General features: G+C 39.1%; 1 protein-coding gene across 1 annotated transcript; it reads left to right on the plus strand.

Annotated features, from left to right (window-relative positions):
* Nucleotides 1–4,151: 4,151 nt before the first annotated feature.
* poglut3 (protein O-glucosyltransferase 3) lies at nt 4,152–25,154 on the plus strand. The gene is made up of 8 exons (XM_072577461.1): nt 4,152–4,515; nt 5,021–5,218; nt 9,915–10,195; nt 10,301–10,511; nt 15,343–15,539; nt 19,343–19,537; nt 21,501–21,605; nt 22,737–25,154. Exons 1-8 carry the CDS (start codon nt 4,296–4,298, stop codon nt 22,860–22,862), a joined length of 1,533 nt encoding a protein of 510 aa, XP_072433562.1. The 5' UTR covers nt 4,152–4,295; the 3' UTR covers nt 22,863–25,154.
* Nucleotides 25,155–26,598: the final 1,444 nt, after the last annotated feature.

Raw genomic sequence — 26,598 nt, forward strand, 5'->3', positions numbered from 1 at the left:
AAATAGGCAAAGTCTTTTCCCTGGGGTTGGGGAGTCCAGAACTAGAGGACATAGGTTTAGGGTGAGAGGGGAAAGATATAAAAGAAACCTAAGGGGCAACTTTATCACACAGAGGGTGGTATGTGTATGGAATGAGCTCCAGAGGAAGTGGTGGAGGCTGGTATAATTGCAACATTTAAGAGACACTTGGATGGGTATATGAATAGGAAGGGATATGGGCCGGGTGCTGGCAGGTGGGACTAGATTGGGTTGGATATCTGGTCGGCATGGTTGGGTTGGACCGAAGGGTCTGTTTCCATGCTGTACATTTCTACAACTCTATGACTCTATCTACTGCATTTATGTGTTTTCTCTGATGCACCTAAGAGTTTGAGTAACTGCCTTACAATTTCAGCTTTATGTTTGTCCTTGGTTTGTCCATTGCTAAATCTAAAACTATGGCCTTTTTCTTTCCTTCTAAACTTTTCAGGCAAATTTGAGAACCATCTTCAAATCCCAGAACCTCTTTAGCAATTTTAAGAGCGATTTCTCTCACTTTCAATTTAACCAATCACAAGTCACTGAAATTAACCAAATTGTCTCACCTACATTTTATTTAAATATCTAGGACACTAACCTGCAAGTGTTTAAATCTACTGGGCTTTTTCATATCCCAAATCTATTCAAATCTGTCCAAATCTCAGTCTGGATCTGTCTAAAACTGTTCAAATCCCAGACGAGCCCCCAAACTGTAATGGCATGGGGTAAACCCCTCTGCTAATTTAAACCAGCCACACAGAAAAGATTCACCTCATGCTCTAATCTGTTTAAATTCAAGAGGCAAAGAACTAGCCCAGAGGGGACTATTTAAAGTAAAAAATAACAACTTTATTCTTTAAGTCCAACAGAGAATTTGGACTATTTATAACTCCTTTCCCTTAAACCTATATTTTACCTCCCACTCTAAAATCATGATCTGATTTTTAAAAATCCCGATTAAGATTTACCAAAACAAAATCCCCTTTCAAAACAAGTCAGTTTTGCCGAATCTCCTTTGTGGATTTTCCTCTGTAGATTCTCTCCAGGTCGGCCTTGATGTTCTGCACAAACTCTCCACAGACAAGTATCTTTCAGAGAACTCTTCAACTAACAATCTACATTTGTTGGTCTTTGGCAGTTCTTCCCCTAACTGTTCAAAATGTCCCATTTTATACCCCAAAACATTGGATTGTTTCATTGGTTTTAATATTATCAAAATACTAAATGCAAATTTGATTGGATTTTAGTATCTTGGGGCATAATTTAAACTGATTGGACATTGAATTTGTTTTTATTACATGGCAATCCACCTGCTGTTATTTGTTTCGACCAAGTGTTGCATTGTTACCATGTTCAGGAGTCTGTGCTTTGTCAGTCTTTGCTAGTTTTTCAACTTTCTTAAAGGTACAGTACACCTCTACACCTTCATAACACAATACAATATTCCAGGTGAGGTCTAACAGTGTCTTGTACAAGTTCAGCATAACCTCCTTTCTTTTGTAATCTATGTCCCTATTAATAAAACCAAATCCTGCCAGCTTCACTAATTTGTGCACATATACACCTTGGTCCTTGTGCTCCTGCAATTCCTGCAGAGTTGTACTCTTTATTATATTGTTTTCCTAACTAAGTGCTTCATCTTACACTTCTCATTGAACTTCATCTATTGCCTATGTGCCCACTCCACTTGTCTATATCCTTTTGAAGTTCTACACTGTCCCGTCATAGTTTACAATGCTTCTAAGATTTGAATCACCCACAAACTTTGAAATTGTCTCCTGCACACCATATCCAAATCACGAATATATATCAGGAAAAGCAGGAGTTCCAATACCAACCCATGGGGAACTCCAATGCAAACCCTCCTCAAGTCTGAAAACTACCTATTAATCATTTCTCTGTTTCCTATTGCTTAGCCCATTTTGAATATACGTTGCTATTGTCCCTTTTATTCTACAAGCTATAGCTTTTCTCACATGCCTGTTGTGTGGCACTGGACTGACTGCTTTCTAGAATTCCATATTTACCACATTAACGGCATTACTATCATTGAACCTTTCTGTTATCTCTTACAATGTCTGTCTCTTTGTCAGTTACATGGAACAATTCATCTTCCGCAGGTACACCTGCACCATCCCCCACCTTTTCCTCCGCTACATCGATTACTGAACTAGCACTACCTTGTGCTCCCGCGAGGTAGTTGAACAGTTCATCAACTTCACTAACACCTTTCACCTGACCTCAAATTCATCTCGGGCACCTCCCTCGACCTCTCCATCTCCATTTCCAGTGACCAACTAACGGACATCCACTACAAAACCACCGACTCCCACCGCTACCTGGACTACACCACGTCCCACCCTGTCTCCTGTACCTTTATCTATCTATTGCACTCTCAGCTACCTTTCCCCACCCCCACCACTCCCTCCCATTTATCTCTCAGTCGCTGGCCCACAAGCCTCATTCCTGCTGAAAGGCTTATGCCCGATATGTCAATCCTCTTGCTCCTCGGATGCTGCCTGACCTGTTGTGCTTTTTCAGTACCACACTCTCAACTCTGATCTCCAGCATCTGCAGTCCTCACTTCCTCCATTACAAGATCATAAGACTAAAAGACATAGGAGGGGAAACAAGGCCATTTGGCCCATCAAGTCCACTCTGCCATTTAATCATAGCTGATGGGTGTTTCAATTCCACTCCCCGTAGCCCTTATTTCCTTGCGAGATCAAGAATTTATCAATCTCTGCCTTGAAGACACCCAACGTCCCAGCCTCCACTGCACTCTGTGGCAATGAATTCTACAGGCCCTCCACACTCTGGGTGAAAAAATGTCTCCTCATTTCTATTCTAAATTGACCCCCTCTAATTCTAACGCTGTGCCCCTGGATCCTAGTCTCCCCGGCTAATGGAAACAACTTCCCAGTGTCCACCCTTTCTAAGCTATGCATTATCTTGTAAGTTTCTATTAGATCTCTCTCAACCTTCTAAACTCTAATGAATACAATCCCAGGATGCTCAGCTGTTCACTGTATGTTAGGCCTACCATTCCAGGGATCATGCATGTGACTGTCCGCTGGACACAGTCCAGTGTCAATATGTCCGTCCTGAGGGTGAGGCCCATAATTGGATACCATATTCTAAATGGGGCCTAACTAGAGTTTTATAAAGTCTCAGAAGCACATCGCTGCTTTTATGTTCCAACCCTTGAGATAAATGACAACATTACATTTGCTTTCTTAATCATGGACTCAACCTGCAAATCAGCCTTTAGAGAATCCTGGACCAGCACTCTGATCTCTTTGTACTTTGGCTTTATGAATTTTCTTACCGTTTAAAATTTAGTCCATGCCTGTATGTCCTACTATCTCCTGCTTGTCTCAATGCCAAACTTCGTTTAACACTTTTAGTAAATCCTAACAACTCCCTTTTATAGAGATACAAAATATTTTTGAAATTAAAAGACTAAGAAATAATTTGTCTATTCACAATGTGCTTCAATCTCAGAGTTGTCCACTGGAAAGCCTCAAGGTGAGGTGAATCCTATGTGCTCTTTTAACATGAGCATTCAAATGTGGTCATTGTACCTGAACACAAAAGGCTGCTCGCTTAAGTATCCCACATGCCAACTGCACCATGCCTCCATCTTTTAAAGTCCAAACTGGACATGTCCAACAGTAGGTCTATAATGACATATGTAGAGCTGCAAACTCCTCAGAGCTGCTCTTCTCCCTATCAGTTTATCAAAGATTCAAGGGTGAATGGGATCAAAGAGCAGTAGAGAAGCAACCCCTCAGACTCAGTGTAACCATGAAATACAGACACATACAAGTGGCACTTATTTCAGGTAGCTATGGACTACATTAATTGATCTAAAAACATATTAAATTGGACTGTAGCATGCAACAATCTCCACACCAATAGAGTAAGAACAGACTCCAACTTAAGGACTTCTACCTCCGCTTGACTGCAGGATGGAATACCACCCACAGCGCAGACAACGAATCTTATTTGATAACATTCCCGTGACGAGCCTGCAGACATTTTACTAAGTTCAAGACGCTACACAAATGCAAGTATTTCGGTTCGGTTCCACTGGGGATCCGCTCCTGGTTTTCCTTTCGTCCCGACGCGAGGCTCTTTGCTTCCTTGCAGCCAGTGGGGTTTCCGCACTCCAGCCATAAGGCGGCCAAAGGATGTTTAGTTACCCCGGGTGGCACTGAAGTTTTTTTGGGTGGAGTGGTGGGGCTTGCAGATGTATCCGTTGTGAATTGGAGCAGATGGGGGGGAAAATGCAGCGGCAGTGTGTGTCATGGGCGTTTTCGGTGGGGTTGTTTTTGATGGTTTCTGTTGGTAAATGTGAAACAGGCAAAGAGGAAGTGAGTGCTGCAAAAAGTTTGGTCTGGGGGCCGGGTCTGAGGGCTGATGTTGTGCTGCCGGTTCGATATTTCTATATCCAGGCAGTTACCCACACAGAGGAAAATGTCACCTATTCTCCCGGTATGTAAATTATTCCATATTAGAATTTTGGCCTTTTGAACTATTTTGTTCACTTCCAGATAGAAGATGGTCAATCTGTTGTTTGTGATTCACTGTATTAACTATATTGATTTGTCATAGTTCTGTGTAGCCAAGTGTAGGTTAACATCGCTAAACTTCAGGAGCATAGTCCCCATTATTGTTAAGCACTTGTCAGTGTTATTTTGCATGCACCTTTTTGTAACACTGAAATACATTCGATTCCTCACAAATAATAACGGAATCATGACCACCACCAGACATCTGGGAGTCATTTAAAGACTGTAATTGAATTTTTGTGCTCACATATTTGTGCAAATTAAAAACCGCTCTGTGAATTTTCTGTTGAGTCTTGCCCCTCCAGCAAAGATCCAATCTTGTGGGTTTTTAAAAAATCGTTTTCAATATTATAATATAATCTATGTTAACAAAGAGTGTATAATAAGTAAAAATGAAAAGTAGTCATTCATTTTCCTTTTTAATTCAGGAAGTAATACATTCAATGTGGTGATCAAAGTACTCTCCTCCAGAGAACATGTCCGGCGCTATGTACCAGCACCTTTGGATCGAAATGATGGAACATTTCTTATGAGGTATCGACTCTATGGAACTGCCAGTGAAGGGCTAAAGATTGAAATATTTCATCAAGGTCAACATGTAGGCCAGTCTCCATATATTTTAAAAGGTAAATTCAGATTTTACAAAAAGTGTTTGGGCAGAGGTAATAAGAGAAATCTGCAAAATGGGAAACAATCCTATTGAATGGAGATTGGCCTGAACTGGAGCACAGTACTGAGACATGATTGATTTTGAAGTTGCATTGTTAAGTAATCATGCTTGTTTTAAGGCAATTTTGTATAGTGGAACGATGTCATAATGGGAAGGTAAAGGAAACAACAAGTGAGTTTACAGAGTTCTAGGGTTGATTCTGCACAACGTTTGGGATGTAGGAGTCCCAGAATGAATGGGGGACAAGAGACAGCTGTACAGAAATCAAAGGTTACAGCATTTATGGAGGTAATTCAGCTGTTAAGTCTGTGCTGGCCCTCTGGAGGAGCAATTCACCTGATCTCAGTCCCCGTTTACCTGGACCCCTGCAAATCTTTCCTTTACAGATAATTATCCAATTCCTGTTTGAAACCCTCAATTAACCCTGGTTCCACACACATCCATACAGTGCATTTCAGATGCTCATGTCGCCATTGTTTCCTTTCGTTAATCACCTTTAATGTCTGCCCTCAGGTTCTTAATCCCTTCACCAATGGGAATAGTTTCACTCTATCAACTCTGTCCAGAATGCTCATAATTTTGAATTCCTCTATAAAATTTCTCCTCAACCTTATCTTCAACCCAATTTCTCCAATCTGTCTACATTGCTGAAGTTCTTCATCCTTGAAAATGTCCTTGTCAATCTACTTTGCTGTGCAGTGTGGTGCCCAGAACTGGATGTAATTTTCCAGTAAAGGCCAAACCAATATTTAATATGGGTTTAATATGACTTTCTTGCTTTTGTAGTTAATGTGCTTATTAATAAAGCCCAGGATGCCACTCTTTAACCATGTTCTCTACCTACTTTGGCCCTTCAACGTTTTCTGTACATATATACCCAGGTCCCTTTGCCCTTTGTGCATTTATTATAATTGTAATTTTTTTTATTGTCCCTACGTTTTTCTTACCACTTCTCATCAACTTGTCAGTATGTTCCATCAACCTGTCTGTGAACTTTACAAGTTATACTCCACTCAACTAATGGTTCACAACTTGCAAAATGCAAATTTTGAAACTGTATACCTTGTGCAACAAGGTCAACATCATTAATATACGTTAGGAAGAGCAAGGGACATGATACCAATTCTGGGAAACCGTCTACAAATCTTCTTCCAGTCTGAGAAACAACCATTGCCACTGCTATGTTTGCAGTTACTCGGCCAATTCTGTACCGATATTGCTATTCTATATGAGCCTTAATTTTGTTCACAACTCTGTTGTGCAGCACTTTATCAAACGTCATTTGGAAATCTATGTCCATCACATCATGGACACCACTACTGTCATCTACTTGCCCATGTGAGTTATTAATTTTATCTTGATTTTATCATTTATGAAACCTTCACCACCAGCAAGGTTAAACTGATTGGCCTGTATTCGTTTGATTACAGCTTTGTTCAAAAATGAAGTAAAAGTAATATTTGCAATTTTCCAGTCCTCTGCTGTTACCCTAGAATCTAAGGAAAGTTGGAGAATTGTGATCCATGCCTCTGCAGTTTTCGTTTTGTGAGATCCCAGCTGGTGGTAACATTGGACAGGTCAGTTCCTAGAGTGAAACCTGGCTTGATAGACTAGAAGTTTCATTTTTGCACGTTAACACATTTGCAAGAAAATACCAATGTATTAAACAAAAGAACATTCTTTTAAATAAGGGGAAAAAAATCACTCTGTACACTATTTGAGAATTATTTGAAATTGGAAAGAAAATTTAAAGGGAATGCTAGTCATAGGACAGTGTTGCTGGGCAACAGACATTTTGCCCTGTCTTTCTTTCTTTCTTTCTTTCTTTCTTTCTGTTTTCTAAAGCACTGAAGTATTCACCTGGTGGGTTTTCTTCCTTCAAGCCTCAGTTAAATATGTGTAAATGCATTTGCAGACAGCACTAACAGAAATCAAAAATGAAACTAAACCTTTCACTTCTTAATCCACACAATATAGAAATCAAACTTAAAACTGTACATTGATTTTTCTGTGTTTGAACTCCATTTTCAAAATAACAATATATCACATTTTTCTTTCTTGGTCAATTATGTGAGCTGCTTTGTTCCTGGTAGTGTCAAGGTTCTTGTGTTGTTGGAGCTGCACTATTCGAGGCAAGTGGAGTACATTCCATCACATTCCGGAGTTGTGACTTGTAGAAGGTGGGCCAGCTTTAGGGAGTCAAGAGGTGATTACGCACTGCAGGATTCTAGCTTCTGACCTATTCTTGTATCCACAGTATTTACATGGTTAGTCCAGTTCAGTTTCTGAGTTGTGGTAACCTCTGGGATGTTGATTGTCAGGGATTTGGTGAAGATAATACCGTTGAATGTCAAGGGTCAATGCTCAGACGCTCCCCTGTTGGAGACAGTCATTGCTGTCATTTCCGTGGCATGAATATCACTCACGCTTGTCAGTCCATGTCAAGATATTGACCTTACCTTGCTGCATTTGAACATGAACTGTTTCAATATCCGAGACATTGAGTAGTGCTGAATGTTGTGCAATCATACCCAATGCTGATCTTGCCATGGAGGGAATGTCAGTGATGAACCAGCTGAACATGGTTGGACCTGACACAGTACCCCAAGGAAGTCTGCTTGCTTACACCGGATTACTCTTTGTCTATTTCCATAGGCATGGAGTCATAGAGGTTTACAGCACAGGAAAAAGGCCCTTTGGCCTATTGAGACCTGTGCTGGTCAAAAACAAGCACTTAACTATTATAATCCATTTTTCTAGCACCTGGTCCATAGCCTTGTATGGCTTGGCATCACAAGCCCACGTCGAAACATTTCTTAAATATTTTGAGGGTTTCTGCCTTGACCATCCTTGCATGCAGTGAGTTCCAGATTCCCACCACCCTCTGGGTAAAACCACTTGTTCATGCCATCCCCTCTAAACCACCTACCTCCTACCTTAAAATCCATGCCACCAATCTTTGATTTCTCCACCAATGGGGAAAAGGTCCTTCCTGTGTGCTATCACATTACAATTTTAATATTGTAAAATACTTACAGCAGTAATAATCAAAATATTGGAAGACTTTAGTAATCCTATTTCAAACTTGGATAAGCTAAATGAACCTGGCAAAAGTGAGGAAGATTTCCTTAGTACTGCATTCTGCGTTGGTAAATTTTCCCTCCAAGGTGAAGGATGTAAATTTGCAGATGTGAGGGTCATTGTGTTGGGTGGGGTTGCCTCTTGTGATTTTAAGGGCTGTCAGAAATGCAGTGTAGGCTGGGAAGAGGTGCTGTTAGTCAAGGTAGAGAAAAATAACACCATAAATGGGTAGCTCTCTGAGCTAAATAATGGGGAAAATCTGTTGGAAGATAATGGTATAATCGACTATATTAAAGCCTGCATTGAGGCCATAGTGGGAAGGTGCTTAATTACCAAGGTTTTAGTGAACATGAAATGTATAGGGAGAAATTTTTTTTAAAAAAGGAGCAAAGATAGAGAGAGAATAAGAATCGATTAACATAAAAGACAAATTCAAGTTTTACCAATAAAATGTTTATGTAAAAAAGTTGAGAAGTTAGTCATTTGGATCTGTTAACTAGTGAAGAGGATACTATGAGTGTAGCAGTAAAAGGAGGAGGTGGTAATGATGATGGTAGGAACAAACAAAAGCAAAAGGGAAATACTACTGGTTGCCAGTTCTTGGTGTAGAAAGGCTACCTGGTCTGGATGGGATGCATCCCAAGTGACTAACAGAAATCAGTGAAATTTGTGGAGGTCCTGCCGATGGCCTCTAAGTCTCCTTGGATAAGGAAATGTTCCAGTTTGGAGTATGAAAAACATTGCGTTCCTATTTTTTTATTATTACAAGTTAGGGAAAGGTAAAGAGACATACCGAACAATCTCACTGGACTTGCAGTGGAAAGGCCCAGACTAAAGTCTGGCAACGTATGTTCAAAACCCACCATGGTGGTTGGTGGAATTCAAATTCAGTGAACAAATTTACATTTGAAAGGTACTCTCTGTAATGGGGATCATGATACTATCACTGATTCATTTATAAATGCATTTGGTTCACCGATGCCTCTTTAGGAAGGAAGTATGCCATTGTTGACCCCAGACCCACTGCAATATGTCTGCAATTTTCAACCGCCTTCTGAAACGGCTGAGGACGTCACATAGTTCAAGGGCAATTGGAGATGGGCAATAAATGCTGGCCTTGCTAGTGATGTTCACATCCCACGAAAGAATAAAGAAAAAAACAAATTTGCTTTCATAGCATCTAGAAGGAGAAGTAGACCATTCAGCCCTTTGAGCCTGCTCTTCCATTTAGTAAGACTATAGTTGGTCTTACAATCCTGCCTCCTACCATTACCCTTGACTCCCTGTCTATCAAATGGCTATTTAACTCAGCCTTGAGTTAATTCAGTGACCTAGACTCTTGATTACTTTCTGTAGAATGGATTCCATACACTAATTGAGCGAAAAAAAGTATCATCTCTGTTTTTGCTTTTAAGACAATGTCCCGTAGTTTCTCCTACAAAAATAAATGCCAGCAATCAACATAGAGAAGGCTTGAACAATCATTTTTTGTTGTGATAATTGTTACAAAGTTAATGTGTACAGTAATTACATATAACAATAATTGCCTGTATTCCTGCTTCTGTTATCAGGCCCAGTTTATCATGAATACTGTTACTGTCCAGAAGTGGAGCCCCAGATATGGAAAGATACTGGATCCTGCCCTGCAGAAGAGGAACAAATTTCTAGGGACTTCATTAATTTTCCCAGTATAGACCTCTCACTCCTCCTAGAAGAAGTACCAAACCGATTTGGTGATCGAGGAATTGTTCATTACACCATATTGAATAACCAGATTTATCGACGAACAATGGGACGGTACACCGATTTCAAAATGTTTTCAGATGAAATGCTGCTTTCTTTAGCCAGGAAAGTAGGTTTCAAAAAAGTTACTTACTGAATTTTTTTTTAAACATAATCTGTTTTCAAGAAAGAACCCAAATTAAATAATGATTCATTTTGTATGTACTTTGCTTAGGTTCGATTGCCTGATGTTGAATTCTATGTAAATGTTGGCGATTGGCCACTAGAAACACGCCAAATGAAGGACAATCCCTTGCCCATCATTTCTTGGTGTGGCTCTGAGGATACCACAGATATTGTCCTTCCAACATATGACATAACACGCTCTACATTAGAAACTCTGCGTGGTGTTACAAATGACCTCCTTTCCATTCAAGGACAGACTGGTAGGTTCTATTTCTGGTTACTTGTAAGCTCCTAAAACTTCATAAAGTCATAGAACTGTACAGCATGGAACCAGACCCTTCGGTCCAACTCATCCATACCAGCCAGATATCCTAAATTAATCTAGTCACATTTGTCAGCACTTGACTCATATCTCTCTAAACCCTTTCTATTCGTATACCCATCCAGATGCCTTTTTAAATATTGTAACTTTACCAGCCTCCACCACTTCCTCTAGCAGATCATTCCACACACACACCACTCCTTATGTGAAAAAGTTGCCCCTTAGGTCCCTTTTAAATCTTTCATTTCTCACCCTAAACCTATGCCCTGTAGTTCTGGATTCCCCACCAGGGAAAAGATCTTGTCTGTTTACCCTATCCATGTCCCTCATGATTTTATAAACCTCTATAAGGTCACCCCTCAGCCTCTACTGCTCCAGGGAAAACAGCCCAGCCTATTCAGCCTCTCCCTGTAGCTCATGCCCTCCAACCCTGGCAACATTTGATGAATTAAATAACACAGCATATATTGTAATAGCAATTTTTTAAAAATTTAAAGTTTTCATACATATGAACTAGGAACAAAGTAGACCACTTTGCCCATAAAGACTGCTTCAACACTGATTAAGATTGTGGCTGATGTATTAGTCCATGTTCCTACCTACCTTGATGAACCTTTCACTCCCTTGGTCGTGAAGAATCGATCCGTCCCTTTTTCTAAAAAAAAACAAAGATACTGTTTCCTCCAGGTTTGAGGAGGAAGGCTCCAGACAGTTCACCATCCTCGAAGAGTCAGATGAGGAGAGTTTGTTTTCTCTTAATTTGTTGACCCCTTATTTTTAAACAGTGACCCGCAATCCTAGATTATCTAAGAGGAAATATGCCTTTCACATGTGTGCACTGTGTCAAGACTTCCCAGGATTTTCAACCAACACATTTACTTATTCCTTTAAATGTCAGTCGATGCAAGTCTTGGCTGTCCACTCTTTCCTTGTGTGGAAACTCACTTTTTCCAAGTATTACTATAGTAATCTTTCCCTGAACTGCTTCTCATGCATTGACATTACCATTAGGTGATACCTAAAGTATCACCTCCAATTTTTGTTTTTAATTCCCCTGAATAAACAATAATATTCTATTAACTTCCCTAATTCGTCACTACGTATTTCCCAAGCATTTTGTTACTAAGTGGTCTTCTTGTTTTCCCTTGCCCATTTGCTTCATTTTCTTGGCACTTCTAAGATCAGTTGTATGGAAGCAGGATTGTTCAGGGTATTGGAAACTAAGTTGAGGAAACAAACACAGCCATCAGTATCAACATTTCAAACCCTTGGCATGTCCCAAATCCATACTGATTTTTTTTGAATGCCTGTAGTCATTAATCTGTAGCTGCCTCAGCAGTGAAACGACCTTTATCAAACGGCATCCCATGTGACTTTAACTAAAATACACTATTCCTCATCATCCATCTTAACTGGCAGTGGTTTCTTATCTCTTAAGTTTTGGGATTATTTCCGCAAACTCATCTGCCTTCCCAACCCCTATCCGTCCTGAAAACCTGTTCAGAACACAGGTCTTTGATCAAACCTTTGGTCATCCCTCCTAACTCTTGCATAATGGGAACTTATTCAATGTAACATTTATTAAGGTGTGGGCGATGTGCATCCTTAGTTACTTTTGGAGGGCAATAGCAACAACTTGTATTTATATATCACTTTTAACCCAATAACAAGTCCCAAGACACTTTACAGAAGCACTATGAAACAAGATATGGCACGAAGCTGCAAAGGGAGATGTTGGGTCAGATAACTTGGTTCGGAGAAAATGAGGACTGCAGATGCTAGAGATCTGAGTAGAGAGTGCGGTGCTGGAAAAGCGCAGCAGGTCGGGCAGTATCCAAAGAGCAGGAGAATCGAAATTTCGGGCATAAGCCATTCAGCTGGAATGACTCATTCCAAATGAAGGGCCTATGCCCGAAACGTCGATTCTCCTGCTCCTCGGATGCTGGCTGACCTGTTTTTCCAGCACCATACTCTCGACTCGGATAACTTGGTTAAAAGGTAAGCTGTAAGGAATATCTTTTTAATAAAGCAAAGAGGTGTAAGTAAGGAATTCCAGATGTTGGCGTAAGGCAACTGAAAATATAGCCAGTGATGTTGGAATGATTACAATTAAGGGTACTCAAAAAGTCTGATGAGTGTGGATATTTGACTGGGTTATAGGATACAAGGTGATCACTGAGCTGGGAAGGGAAAAGATCATGGAGAGACTTGAATATAGACTGTGGAATACCAGCGTGCTTTGGAATATTTGAGTCTAGGGTATTAATGAGGGTTTCACAAGAGCTTATGCTTGAAATGTTGACTCTCCTGTTCCTTGGATGCTGCCTGAACTGTGCTTTTCCAGCACCACACTTTTTGACTCCGATCTCCAGCATTTGCAGTCCTCCCTTTCTCCAAGCTGAGGGCCATGTAAATTTAGGAGATGCAACAGAGGTAGGAAGAAATGGTTGTAGCGATGGCACAAATACTTAAGTTGAAGATCGTTCTTGGAGTCAAAACTGGTACTTCTCTTGTGAAATGGTTATTTTAATCTTGGACTATTGCCAAAGAGAGAAAGTGACTAACTTGGTAGCTAAGGAACTGTTTGGAATGGGAACAGAAGACTACGATTTTAGTCCTCCCAATACTGTATTATCAGTAATTTCTGCTTATCCAGCACTGAATGTTACATACAGACAGTCTCCCGATTTTTTTTTTGAATGGATCCCGCTCGCATTGATTTTGTCCCGCATTGTGTGTTCTGACTTGGGTACCATATAAAATAGCTGTTCGTAAGTATGAGGAAATATTTGTATGTTGGACCTTTGATTTGGTTTTTATTTGTCATTTTAAACTGCGGATGCTGTAAATCAGGAACAAAAACAATTTGCTGGAAAAGCTCAGCAGGTCTGGCAGCATTTGTGAAGAGAAGTCAGAGTCAAGATTTTGGGTCTAGTGACCCTTCCACAGAACTGATGGGTTAGTTCTGAGGAAGGGTCACCAGACCCAAAGCATTAACTCTGAATTCTCTTCACAGATGCTGCCAGACCTGCTAAACTTTTCCAGCAGCTTCTGATTTTGTTCCTTTAAAATGATATTCTTATACGGGATTGTGTGTGTGTGTCAGTACAAGTGTTAGTAAGTCAGATGTTCATAAATCAAGGACAGCTCTGTAGTATGATTATTTTAAAAGTAGTGAGAAGCTGAGGGGGTGGTCATGAGGTGGAGCTAGATGTCAGTGACATCTGTAAACTAACTACTTTCGGATGTTATCGCAGAAAGGCAGAATATAGGTGATCAAAAGTGAGAGGTCCACAGGTATCTGTGTGCGAACAGGAAGATGAGAATGGAACCAGTCCCACCCAACTGGACATTTGGAGAGCCATTGGAGTTGGATGATGTGGTTGATCTTATCAAAGGCTGCAGACAAATAGAGAAGGATGAGAGAAGATCGCTTCCTTTGTGACTGCAACATAGGATGCTGCTTATGATCTCAATATCAGCTGTTTCAGTAATGTTGTAAGGGAAGGTTGGAGACATTCATGCATGGAGCTCAAGGAAAGATATGCATGGATCTGGGAGGATCTGTACCAGGATAGGAGGATCAGAGTAGTTTTTAATTTGGGAGACCAGGTTCTGCAAAGTAGACCTGTTTGTAAAGTTTGATCACCTGGGATTCAGGGTGATTTTGCAAATTGGATACAGTGGTGGTGGAGGGTTGTTTTGGAGGCCTGTGATCAGCAGCAATCCACAGGGATTAGTGCTAGGTCCACTTTTGTTTGTCAACATATAAATGATTCAGGTGGGAATATAGAAGACACAGTTAGTAAGTTTATGGATGACACCAAAATTGGTGGTATAGTGAACAGTGAATAAGGTTAGCTAAGATTACAAAGAGGTCTTGATCAATTGGGTCAATGGGCCGAGACGTGGCATTTAATTTAGATAAATGCGAGGTATTGCGTTTTGGTAATACACACAAGGGCAGACTTATATGTTGCCCATGGGAAGTTTTATGGAACAGAGACATAGGGGTTCAGTTGTTTGAAGTTTGCGTCATGTGTAAACAGAGTGGTTAAGAAGGCATGTAGCATGCTGGCTCAAACCTTTTGAGTATAGCAGTTGGGGTGTCATGTTGAGATTGTAAAGGACATTGGTGAGGCCTCTTCTGTGTCTAGTTCTGGTCACCCTGTTATAAGAAGGCTATTAATGAACTGAAGAAAGTTCAGGAAAGATTTACCAGGATGTTGCCAGGAACAGAGAGTTTTAATTATAAGGAGAGGCTGGATAGGCTAGAACTTTTTTTCCTTAGAATGTTGAGGAGTGATCTTATAGAAGCTTATAAAATCATGACAGGCATAGATAAAGTGAATTGCAGATGTCTTTTCCCTAGGATCGGGCATTTCAAGTGTATTTTTAAGGTGAGAGGAGAAAGACTTTTAAATTAAAAAAAAAGGAGGGGCAACAGAGTGTGGTTCATGTGTGAAGTGAATTTCCAGAGGAAGTAGTGGATGTGGGTACAGTTACAATGTTCAAAATTTGGATAAGTACATGAACAAGAACTGTTTGGAGGGATATGGGTCAAGTGCAGGCAGTGGGACTAGTTACTTTGGGATTTGGATCAGTCGGATTGAGGAGTCTGTTTCCATGTTGTATGACTAAGTAAGACTAGCACCTTGAGAACTGTTAAAATATTAGGTGGGAAACAGAAGGGAAAGTTGAAATATGAAGAACTAATAACAGTATGTTTAAAGTTACTCAGATTATTTTTGTTTCTTACAAAATGCAAGGTCCTGCCTGGGAAAATAAAACTGAGCAAGCTTTTTGGAGAGGCAGGGACAGTCGAGAAGAAAGGTTGAAACTAGTGAGGATCTCCAAAGAGCATCCTGACCTTTTGGATGCTGGAATAACTGCCTATTTCTTTTTTCGGGAAGAAGAAAAAGAACTCGGGAAAGCACAACTGATCAGTTTCTTTGACTTCTTTAAGGTATGATTTGTTGGATAAATGAAGCACTTATTTTAAAATTGTTTTTTTAATTTTGAAATTTTGTTGTAAAATGCAGTGTTATTTAGGTTGCAATTTGGAGTATTAGGATCCAGGTACATGTACAGATGGACTGCTTCAATTTCCCTCACCCTGTTGAATTCCTCCTGTCTCTTATGTTGGTACAGATTGGTAGAGGCTAGAAAGATGGTCATTTCTCGGCCTCTAAGCCTATTGATACAGATACAACCATGGATGGACAGAGTGATTTTTTTTTTAAAAGTGTTAAATGCTAAGGTTACTTATAGAAATTGCTAGCCTTGCAATTCACATGACACAGAATGTTGTGACGCTGAAGTATTTAACGTGGAGGGTGCTATAGTCAACAGTTATACTGCATCACAGAAGGCATTCTGATATTTATGTTATCCAACCCCTTCTATTCCTACCTCCACTGCAACCAGATATTGTACTAGTTGTAATCATATAATAACACCAATGTTTACTTTTTCTACTCTGTAAACAAAAATTGAGTTAAGAAATTTTGATAGCCTTCCAAAGTACTGAATCCTGAATTTGGAACATCTGAAACCGAGCACAATTCTATTGGAAAACAAGTCACGCTCCAGAATAGAGGCCTGAGGATCATCCAGCGTTTGCCCTTTGATTTTATTGTTCTGAAAAGCTGTAGTAAGCTAACCAATTTTGGCCAAAGCTCATACCCACAGTTAGGCCTCATGGAGGAGAAGAGGAGAACAATTAGATGTGGCTAGGCCAATAGCAGTTCACCTTTCTTTGTGGAGCCAAGGGAAGCCTTCCTGCTCCTTGATTTTAAAAAAAAATTAGAGATTTGAGTCTTCAGTTTTGACTGGCATGCAGCAGTCATAGAGATGTCCAGCACAGAAACAAATTCTGTGGTCCAACTCGTCCATGCCAACCAGATATCCTAACCTCATCTAGTCCCATTTGCCAGCACTTGGCTCATATCACTCCAAACACTTCCTATTCATATACCCATCCAGATGCCTTTTAAATGCTGTAATTGTACCAGCCTCTACCACTTCCTCTGGCAGCTCATTCTATACACATACTGCCCTCTGCACCCTTAGGTGCCTCTTTATATCTTGCCCCTCTCACCCTAAACCTATGCCCACCCCGCCCCCCCCAAAAAAAACCCTGGGAAAAGACCTTGTCTATTTATCCTATCCATACCCCTCATGACTTTATAAACCTCGATAAGGTCAACCCTCAGCCTCTGACACTCCAGGGAAAACAGCCTCAGTCTATTCAATCTCTCCCTATAGCTCAAATCCTCTAACCCTGACATCATTTCATGCAGCACAATGGCTCAGTGGTTAGCACCGCTGCCTCACAGCACCAGGGTCCCAAGTTCGATTCCAGCCTAGGACGACTGTCTGTGTGGAGTTTGCACATTCTCCCAGTGTCTGCGTGGGTTTCCTCTGGGTGCTCCGGTTTCCTCCCACAGTCCAAAGATGTGCAGGCCAGGTGAATTGGCCATGTTAAATTGCCCATAGTGTTAGGTGTTTTAGTCAGAGGGAAATTGGTCTGGATGGGTTACTCTTTGGAGGGTTGGTGTGGACTGGTTGGGCTGAAGGGCCTGTTTCCACACTGTAGGGAATCTAATCAAACATCCTTGTAAATCTTTTCTCAACCTTTTCAAACTGCACAACATCCTTCCGATCAGAAGGAGACCAGAATTGCATGCAATATTCCAACAGTGGCCTAACCGATGTCCTGTACAGCTGCAACATGACCTCCCAACTCCTATACTCAATATTCTGACCAATAAAGGAAAGCATACCAAATGCCGTGTTTACTATCCTATCTACATATGACTCTACTTTCAAGGAACAATCAACTTGCACTCCAAGATCTCTTTTTTTCAGCAACACTCCCCAGGATCTTACCATTAAGTGTGTAAGTCCAGCTCTGATTTGCTTTTCCAAAATGCAGCACCTCACATTTATCTAAATTAAACTCCATCTGCCACTTCTCAGCCCATTGGCCCATCAGATCAAATCCCATTGTACTCTGAGGTAATCTTCTTTGCTTTCCACTACACCTCCAATTTTAATGTTATCTGCAAACTTACTAATTATACCTCCTGTGTTCACATCCAAATCATTTACATAAATGATAAAAAGTAGTGGACCCAGCACCGATCCTTGTGGCACATCACTGTTCACCGGCCTCCAGTCTGAAAAACAACCCTCCACCTCTATCTTCTACCTTTTTGAGCCAGTTCTGTATCCAAACAGCTAGTTCTCCTTGTATTCCATGACCTCTAACCTTGATAACCAGTCTCCCATGAGGAACCTTGTTGAACGCCTTACTGAAGTCCATATAGATCATGTCTACCACTCCGCCCTCATCAATCCTTTTTTGTTATCTCTCATTTCTCACGCACAAAGATTTGCTGACTATCCCTAATCAGTCCCTGCTTTTCCAAATACATGTAAATCCTGTCCCTCAGGATTCCCACTAACAACTTGCCCACCACCAATGTCAGGCTCACCAGTCTATAGTTCCCTTATCACCTTTTCCTTACAACCTTTCTTAACTAGTGGCACTACGTTATTCAACCTTCAGTCTTCCAGCACCTCACCTGTGACTATTGTTGATACAAGTATCTGAGCAAAGGGCCCAGCAATCACTTCCCTAGCTTCCCACAGAGTTCAAGAGTACACCTGATCAAGTCTTGGGGATTTATCCACTTTTGTGCATTTCAAGACATCGAGCACCACCACCTCTGTAACATGGACATTTTTCAAGATGTCAACATCTATTTCCCCACATTCTGTATCTTCCATGTCCTTCTCCGCAGTCAACATTGATGCAAAATACTTATTTCGTATCTCACCCATATCCTGCGGCTCCACACATAAGCCACCTTGCTGATCTTTGAAGGGTCCTATTCTCTACCTTGTTACCCTTTTCTCCTTAATGTATTTATAAAACCCCTTCAGGTTCTCCTTAACTCTATTTGCCAAAGCGCTCTCGTTCTCTTTTTGCCCTCCTAATTTCCCTCTTAAGTATAATCCTACTGCCTTTATTCTCTTAAGGATTCACTTGATTTCTCCTGTCTATGCCTGACATATGCTTTCTTTTTCTTAACCCCTTTGAGGGATTATCACCTAGACATCTCCTCACGCAGAAACAATAATCCATGATCATTTTAAATGATTTTAGATATCTGATTCAAAAATGAAGGCTTAATCTTAACATTCAAGACAATCTTTTAAAAATTCAGCATCAAACCAAATGTCTCCGCAGTTAATGTGCAAGTAAGTAGCTTATCGTTGAGTCTGTTTCACACCTGGAAAACAGATGCAACAATGCTGACTTAGATTGTTGATGTTGATGCTGTGCTGATGTTGATTTTATTTCCCCTGACTTACTTTCTTTTAACTGCAAAGCAGAACCTATCATTAGTGTATTTAAACTCAGACACAACACCTACAATTTGCATTTCTTGTATGTATTTGATTAAATTGACTTACAGAAACATAAATAACATTTAATGTATTAACATATTTTGTTTTCTATTGTGAATCTAACTTACAAAATATCAGCAGAGAATAAACTTAAAAATATTACATCATATCAACCTTATCTTGTTAAGTGTTTTTTTAATTGTTGAAATTTAATTTTTAAGGTCAATCCTCATCATTACTATTGAAAAAAATGTACCATTTTTAGAAGGGTTTTTGTCGATTGTATTTTTTAAATATTCAAGTGAACTTTTTTTGAATTGAGATGAGATGTGTTTCTGAACATTTTTCCAGTATAAATACCAAGTGAATGTGGATGGTACTGTGGCAGCTTACAGGTTCCCGTACCTTATGTTGGGTGACAGCCTTGTGATGAAGCAGGATTCTAAATATTACGAGCATTTCTACAGATCTCTGAAGCCATGGAAACATTATGTTCCGCTGAAGAGAGATATGAGTGATGTTATTGAGAAGATTAAGTGGGTGAAGGTAAGTGAGTGAGTTGCAATATTATTAAAACTAAATATGTAGAATTCCCTCAAAGACTGGGTAAATGTGATATGTGTCACTAAACCAAAGATTTAGGAAGGTACTCCTTTCATTCTGATTATGCTGAGTTAGTGTCTCTGTTGGAAGCCAGTTTGCACATATCACTAGGTGGCTTGTGTCATTTGGATTAGTGTCGATAGCATGAGTTTATCTCCTATTTTAGCTGAGGTAGACCAGAGGTTTCCTCTCTATCTTGCCCCACAAAGTGAAAGGCAATGGTAAACCAACATTGACATATAAAAATTGCCAAGAAAAACAGCTTAGAATGAAGTATAAGCAAACAAGGTCAAGGACCTGCCTTAGGGTCAAACAATCATGAACAAAAGAAGTCTCTCTCCATGTAGTATTGGTGCAACAAACTCATAGCCTGGATAGAGAATAAATAGCTAGTAATTTGTTTCTACATAGTAATCAAATTTTGTGATTTCACTTTTTTAGGAACTGTGCAGATATGATAGTGAGAAAAGTGCACAAATGAGTATTTATTGATGTGACCAAATGTGATTTCTAGCGAAATGTAAATTGTGCACAAATCTAACAGTGAAACAAACAGATCAGTTCTGAAACTGATTATAACATAACTTAAATCCAGATTTAAAAGCAAATTTATACAAAATGATTTAAGTGTTCTTGATGAGGAAGTTGCCCTTTTAAAGGCAAATTTAAGTTTAACATACTTCAGTATTAATAATATGTAATAATGGCTTGGGTTATTCTAAGTTATGAGGATCGCTGTCTGCTAATATAATCACATTGCAGAGTTTCCTTTCGGGATATTTAGTTTTATTGAGAACAGCTGTAAGTTATCTACCCATGGGCCTTGTATTAGGACATTGCTATATCATGCTGTCATATTGGCCAGACTTTAACATAAGTAAATCTACTTGGGTAATCATTATTTATTTGATGTAAAAAAAATTTACAACAAATACAGTAATCCATGCCACAAGAGTAATGCAGATTGGCATTTTGATGCAATTTAATTTTCTGTTACAATTATTGTTTGGAACATGTGATAATTTGATTTATATATTAATATGCCGGTCTGTTCATGGAGTAGTTGAATATTTTTATAAATCTTTTACTTTCCATCTCTTAAAGTAATAAATTTTGAAAATGCATGATGATGGAAAATTATGTAGAACGCAGCATGGAAATCTGAATGCACAGTAGTTTTCCTTTTTTGTGGGTGTCACATGACAAGGCCAACATTTGTTGCTCACCTCTCTTGAACTAACTGGTTCTTAATAGTCCCCTTAAATGGCCTAGAGAACCAATCATATTGCTGTTGGTCTGGAGTCACATGTAGGCCAGACTAGATAGGGATTTCCTTCTCAAATGGACATTAGTGAATTAGATGGGTTTTTTTTTGACAATTGACCATACTACATTGTTCACCATTAGAGTGGCTTTTAATTAAGGATTTTTCTGAATTCCAATTTAACTACACCATGGTGTAATTTGAACCCAAATCCCCAGAAAATTAGACTGAGTCTTTGGATTACTAGTCAAAAAGTGTGGCACTGGGAAAGCACAGCCAGTCAGACAGTATCCAAGGAGCAGAAGAGTCAATGTTTTGAGTATAAGCTCTTCAGCTGCTGCCTGCATGTGCTTTTTCAGCACCACACTTTTTTTGACTCTGATCTCCAGCATCTGCAATCCTAACTTTCTCCTCTTTGGATTACTAGTCCAGTGACTAATTACACATCCAATACCTTACCAAAGCCGCTCCAAAAAGCAGTAACATTATTTTGAAATCGATATAAACCCTATACAAAGTACTCATCAAAGTATGAACCTTGTTTTATATTTGTAACAATGCAATGACTAACAAATGTTTGTGAATGGAAAGCTGTGAACCTCTTGCTTAAAATCTCTTTCTTTTTTATTGATCTTCTCTTAGGATAATGATGCTGAAGCACAGAAAATTGCCAGATCAGGACAAGCTCTAGCTAGAGATCTCCTGCAACCTTCAAGTCTTTATTGTTACTATTTCATAGTCTTACAGGTTTGAGAAACTTAATAGATCTATTTATTAGATTGTGCAGTCCTAAACGACAGTTTTATACTGAGTTCTAGGATGGGGTACTTTGATTCATCTGGATGAGTGGATGATAAGACTAATGGAAGGAAACATTAGGGATAAAATTGTTGATGGATCTTTGGTGATTCCTTAAAAGCACTTTTGTCATTTTTATATGTTTTGCTGTTCAGAAACTTGGGATTCCTATATGGAACCTTTTATACACCCTTAATTTTGTCAGTAAAGTAGTCATGTGGATTTATTGGAATAAAATCCACATGGGAAAATCAGTCTGTTGCATATTTTTTAATTGGAACTGCAGTTCTTTATTCTCTGTCTCTGTACAATAATTAAAGGCCTGAGGATCATCTTTTAAATTATAGCTATTTCTTTATCCTAATAATTTATTAATTTTCTGATTTGGTTGTTTAGTGGTAATGGGTGTAGAGAATTTTTGGAATGGTGTAAAATTCATTTTTTATTTGTATGGACTGAACTTTTAGATCACTATTATGGCATAATTGTTATTTCTGTAATTAGTTTGAGCTAATAGGAAAAGATGCAGACAATTGAACTAGTTTAACCTGACATGGGAGCAGTTATTCTCAATTGTTTTCAGCACTGTTTTGGATCAAGTGATTCCAGTTTTATTTTGTGTTAACATTCAGACGTGGAGTCAGTAGTTAGCTACCTTTTGTCACTAAACGCTGTTTTTAATGTGATTGTGTTCTGTACAGACTGCTAAACATTCAGATCATTGTTTGAAATGTTAGCTAATGCCTTTTCATATTCTGTTGTGCTATTCTTCGATGTCTGATATACTGCAAAAACACTAGCATATCAAAAGTTGTCATTTCATCAACAGTGGGACCAGGAATTTCAATTGCCATTATATTTAGTGATTGTAATATAGCAAGTTATTTTTCTGAACATAAGTCCCTCCAATTAGAGTAGCATAATATTGAACCTGATTTGGGGAATACAATATATTTGTATATCTTGTCACTACCTGCCATTAGAAAGTAACTCATCTCTCAATAATACTATATTATCATTACACCTGTTAAACTGGTGGCAATTTTTAAATTTAGATTGCTTTTCCTTTCTACTGTTTAGGAGTATGCCAAACGACAGACTACTAAGCCTGAAATCCGCAATGGAATGGAGCATGTTCTTCAGCCGACTGATAATGAGTCTTTCTGTAACTGCAAGAGAATAGCCAATATCAAGGAAGAACTTTAACTGTAATCAGCATCATTACCTTTGTTAATTTTGTATGCGTTACTTGAAAAAATCTTTCTTCCTTTCTTCAACTGTTTCCAGAAAGAGCCTGAAGTAACGTGCATTTAGATGTGAATTAAAGTGTCACTTCCAGTAGCCATTATTCACCACACATTTTCTTTTCCCCTCTAAACCTAATGCTGCTTTTGTGTATAATGTTAATTTTATCCTCATGGTGTCAAATTGACTATATGAAATGTGAACTTTAGAAATTAAACTTGTAGCAGGAGTGATGTGCTGAAGTTTGTAACTTAGAATTAGTTTGTAGTTAATCAAGCTGTAATTCGCAAGTCAAGACACACCAAATATATTTCACCTGATTTTGTCAGTAAGCACAGTGCAAAGTGTTGCATATAGTCTATCAGGGTTCATCTGACTTGATTCTTGAATCAACCTGATATTTATTACGGGACCATTTTCAAACCAGTTTATTTCAACACTGTCTCACTGTATAGGTATTATATTTATATATACTGATACTTTTTAAGACTTTTTTTGTAAAATACCATTCGAATATACTTTCTCAAAATGTTTTATTTTAAAATAGTCATTCCAGATGTGTTGAAACTTTGTAAGAAATATTAAACTGTATGTTGTAAAGTAAGGTAATATTCACAGTATAAAGAACTGGTAGAATAAGTTGTGATTCAAAGATTAGAGGTTGCAGGACTGATATTGTCATCCCTGGTGCAGTGTGGTTGTTTGTTTTCTCTCGGAGAGTTTGATAATCAAACTGTTCACCTTTTTAGGAAGGAAATAAATCATTTGTATTACTTATCTATTAAATCTTATGTTACAAATTGGAAATCACATTGCACTGGTTATAAATGATTCATGGTAAATTAGTTCATATTTTTTAGACAAGTACGGTTTTTCTTAGGTTCCTGGATTCATTCAGGGACTGTGAAATATAAACACATGGCTGCAGCGAACACATTCTTTTAATCACATCTAGTCCATACTAGCTGTGATCTGATCACATTTCTGTGTTCCAAACAATGTGGAGCAATGAGCTATACTATATTAGATCATTTTTGGACATATATATTGATTTATGTAGACTAAGCTAGCAGACAACTGGCTGTAAATGGGACAGCTCCACTTAACACATACTGATTTATTTTTTCTTTTATGGGATGTGAGCAGTGCATCCTTCCCAAGGTCAGCATTCGTTGCTCATCTAATTGCTTTGGAGCAGATAGAGATTAACTGCTGCCTCAAACTACTGCAGTCCATCTCATGGAGATGGGCAGTTCTGGGCTTTGACCCAACAACAGTGAAAGATTGTCAATTATAGTTCCAGTTCAGAAAGCTGTGGCTTCGAGAGGAATTTGTGATGAGTGGTGTTCCCATGTATCTGCTGCCCTGTGATTTTACATGGTTGAGATGGTGCTATTAAACGAACTTTAGTGAGTTTCTGCAGTGCATATCGTATTTTGTATATACTGCTGCCACTATGTTTTGGTAGAGTGAATGTTTGGTGGCGTCAGTTAATTGAGTTGGCTGGTTTGTGATGCAGAGTGGTGCCAACAGAAAGGGTTCAATCTCTGTACCACCTAAGATTATTGTGAAGAACTTGTCTTCTCAGCCTTGACCCTAGCCTGAGGCATGGTAACCCTCTGGTTAAATGCTCCACCAGTTATTTATATCTCATAAGAAACAATTTCAGTTTCAAACTTTAAAGTGGTGATAGGGTGCCAATCAAGTTACTGCTTTGTCTTGAATGGTGACGAGTTTTTCTGAAGTGTTTGAAACTGCATTCGTCCAGCCAAGTGGAGAGTATTCTATCAAACTGACCTGTCCCTTGTTGGTGTACAGGTTTTGGAAGTGAGGAGGAAATTACTTGCCACAAAATTCCCAGACCTGTCTTGTCATGGTATTTGTATGGGTCGAAGTGGTTACTTTTCAGATCAATCGCGAGGACGATAGTGCAAGATTCAGTGATGCTACTGCTGTTAAATGTCAAGAGGAGGTGGTTAAATTCTGTATTGGAGATGGAGTGGTGCTAATGTTACTGTCACTTATCAACCTCAATATTCTTTAGGTCTTGCTACACGTGGACATGGACTACTTTGGTATCTGCATAAAAGCAAATGATGCTGAACACTGCAATGATCAGCGAACACACCAATATGACTTTAATGTGCCAAGTCTTTGAAATGTGTTTGTATGAATTCCTTCCTTCCTTACTACTGTCACTGTACACGTCTGCATTCTGGTCATCAATGAGGAAATAAAACATGGTTCTATGAAGCTGAGTATCATGATTGTGCAGTGCCTTGGACAACACAGCCCCATACATAGCTCATTGCAGGTCCCTTCTTCATTATCAACATGCATTAATGAGGACCAAACCTTATCAGGTATTGGAAGCTGTGGTCTACAGTCATTGTGCTTCGTTGACTATAATGGTGAAAATCAAGCATTAGCTTTATCAAACATGTACATTGCTGTATGAAATCTTTGCTTTTATTTGAAGAGTTGATTAATAGTAGCAATAAGTAATTTAAGTTATTTCTCCCACTCGCATCAATTTGAAGTTGATGCTTTCAGAAACACAAACGTCCTTGCAAATCAATATTAAAAAAGGAAGAGAGAACTTTGGATGACGAGAGATATTGAGGCTCTGGTTGAAAAAGAAGTCGGCATATCTCAGGTATAGACAGCTGGGCTCAAGTGAATTCCTTGACTACACTTAAAAGAGAAATTAGGAGAGCTAAAAGGGAACATGAGATAGCTTTGCCAGATAACGCTAAGGAGAATTAAAAGTTGCATTTTGGTAAGACAAATCAGGGCAGGATTTACACAGTTAATGGTAGGGTCCCCTAGGGCGTGTTATCAAACAGAGATACCGGAGGTGCAGGTACATAGTTCCTTGAAGGTGGTGTCACAGGTAAACTGAGTAAAGTAGGCATTTGGTGCACTTGCCTTCATTGATCAGAGGAATCGACGTTTCGGGCAAACGTCGATTTCGCTGCTCGTTGGATGCTGCCTGAACTGCTGTGCTCTTCCAGCACCACTAATCCAGTATTTGGTTTTCAGCATCTGCAGTCATTGTTTTTACCTACTTCATTGATCAGAGGACTGAGTGCAGGAGTTGGAACATCATGGTTTTTTTTAAAATATTTTTATTGAAAAATTTTTCCTTTGCAAAGTTAGAAATTTATGAAAATATAGAAATTAATATCCAAAACAAACAATAAACAAAATACTACTCTACAAAAGAAATCAAAACTACACTTATTACAAATCAATAAATAAGTAATGCCGCTCAGCACAGCAAAACCATAGCTCTTGACCTTTGAAAGCATCAATTAAACCCATATTTGTTTGAAATTCTTCCTCTCATGGCATTGGGTTTATCAGGCCAACCCACCATGGCTAGACAAAAGCACTAATCAAAAGGGCGGACAGATCTGCTTCCAAGTAATCCAAAAAGGGCTGCTATGTCTTGTAAACATTGTCTGTTTTCTAGTGTACCATATTTGTAAGAAACTCTAAAGGAATGTATCCTATAATTAACTTATGCCACCCTGACAGCCCTGGGGGTGCTGGGGTTCTCAGATACCCAGCCCATCAGAATGTTCTTTCTCACATAAAATATGAAAATGTTAAAAAGCTTTTTCCCATGTACATCTAAGGGAGGTAAATACAGTAAACCCAGGGGCAAAGAGACTGGGTCCTCCTTAACTTCAGT

The sequence above is a fragment of the Chiloscyllium punctatum genome, chromosome 9, assembly GCF_047496795.1.
Source record: "Chiloscyllium punctatum isolate Juve2018m chromosome 9, sChiPun1.3, whole genome shotgun sequence".
In the NCBI taxonomy this organism is placed as follows: Eukaryota; Metazoa; Chordata; class Chondrichthyes; order Orectolobiformes; family Hemiscylliidae; genus Chiloscyllium; species Chiloscyllium punctatum.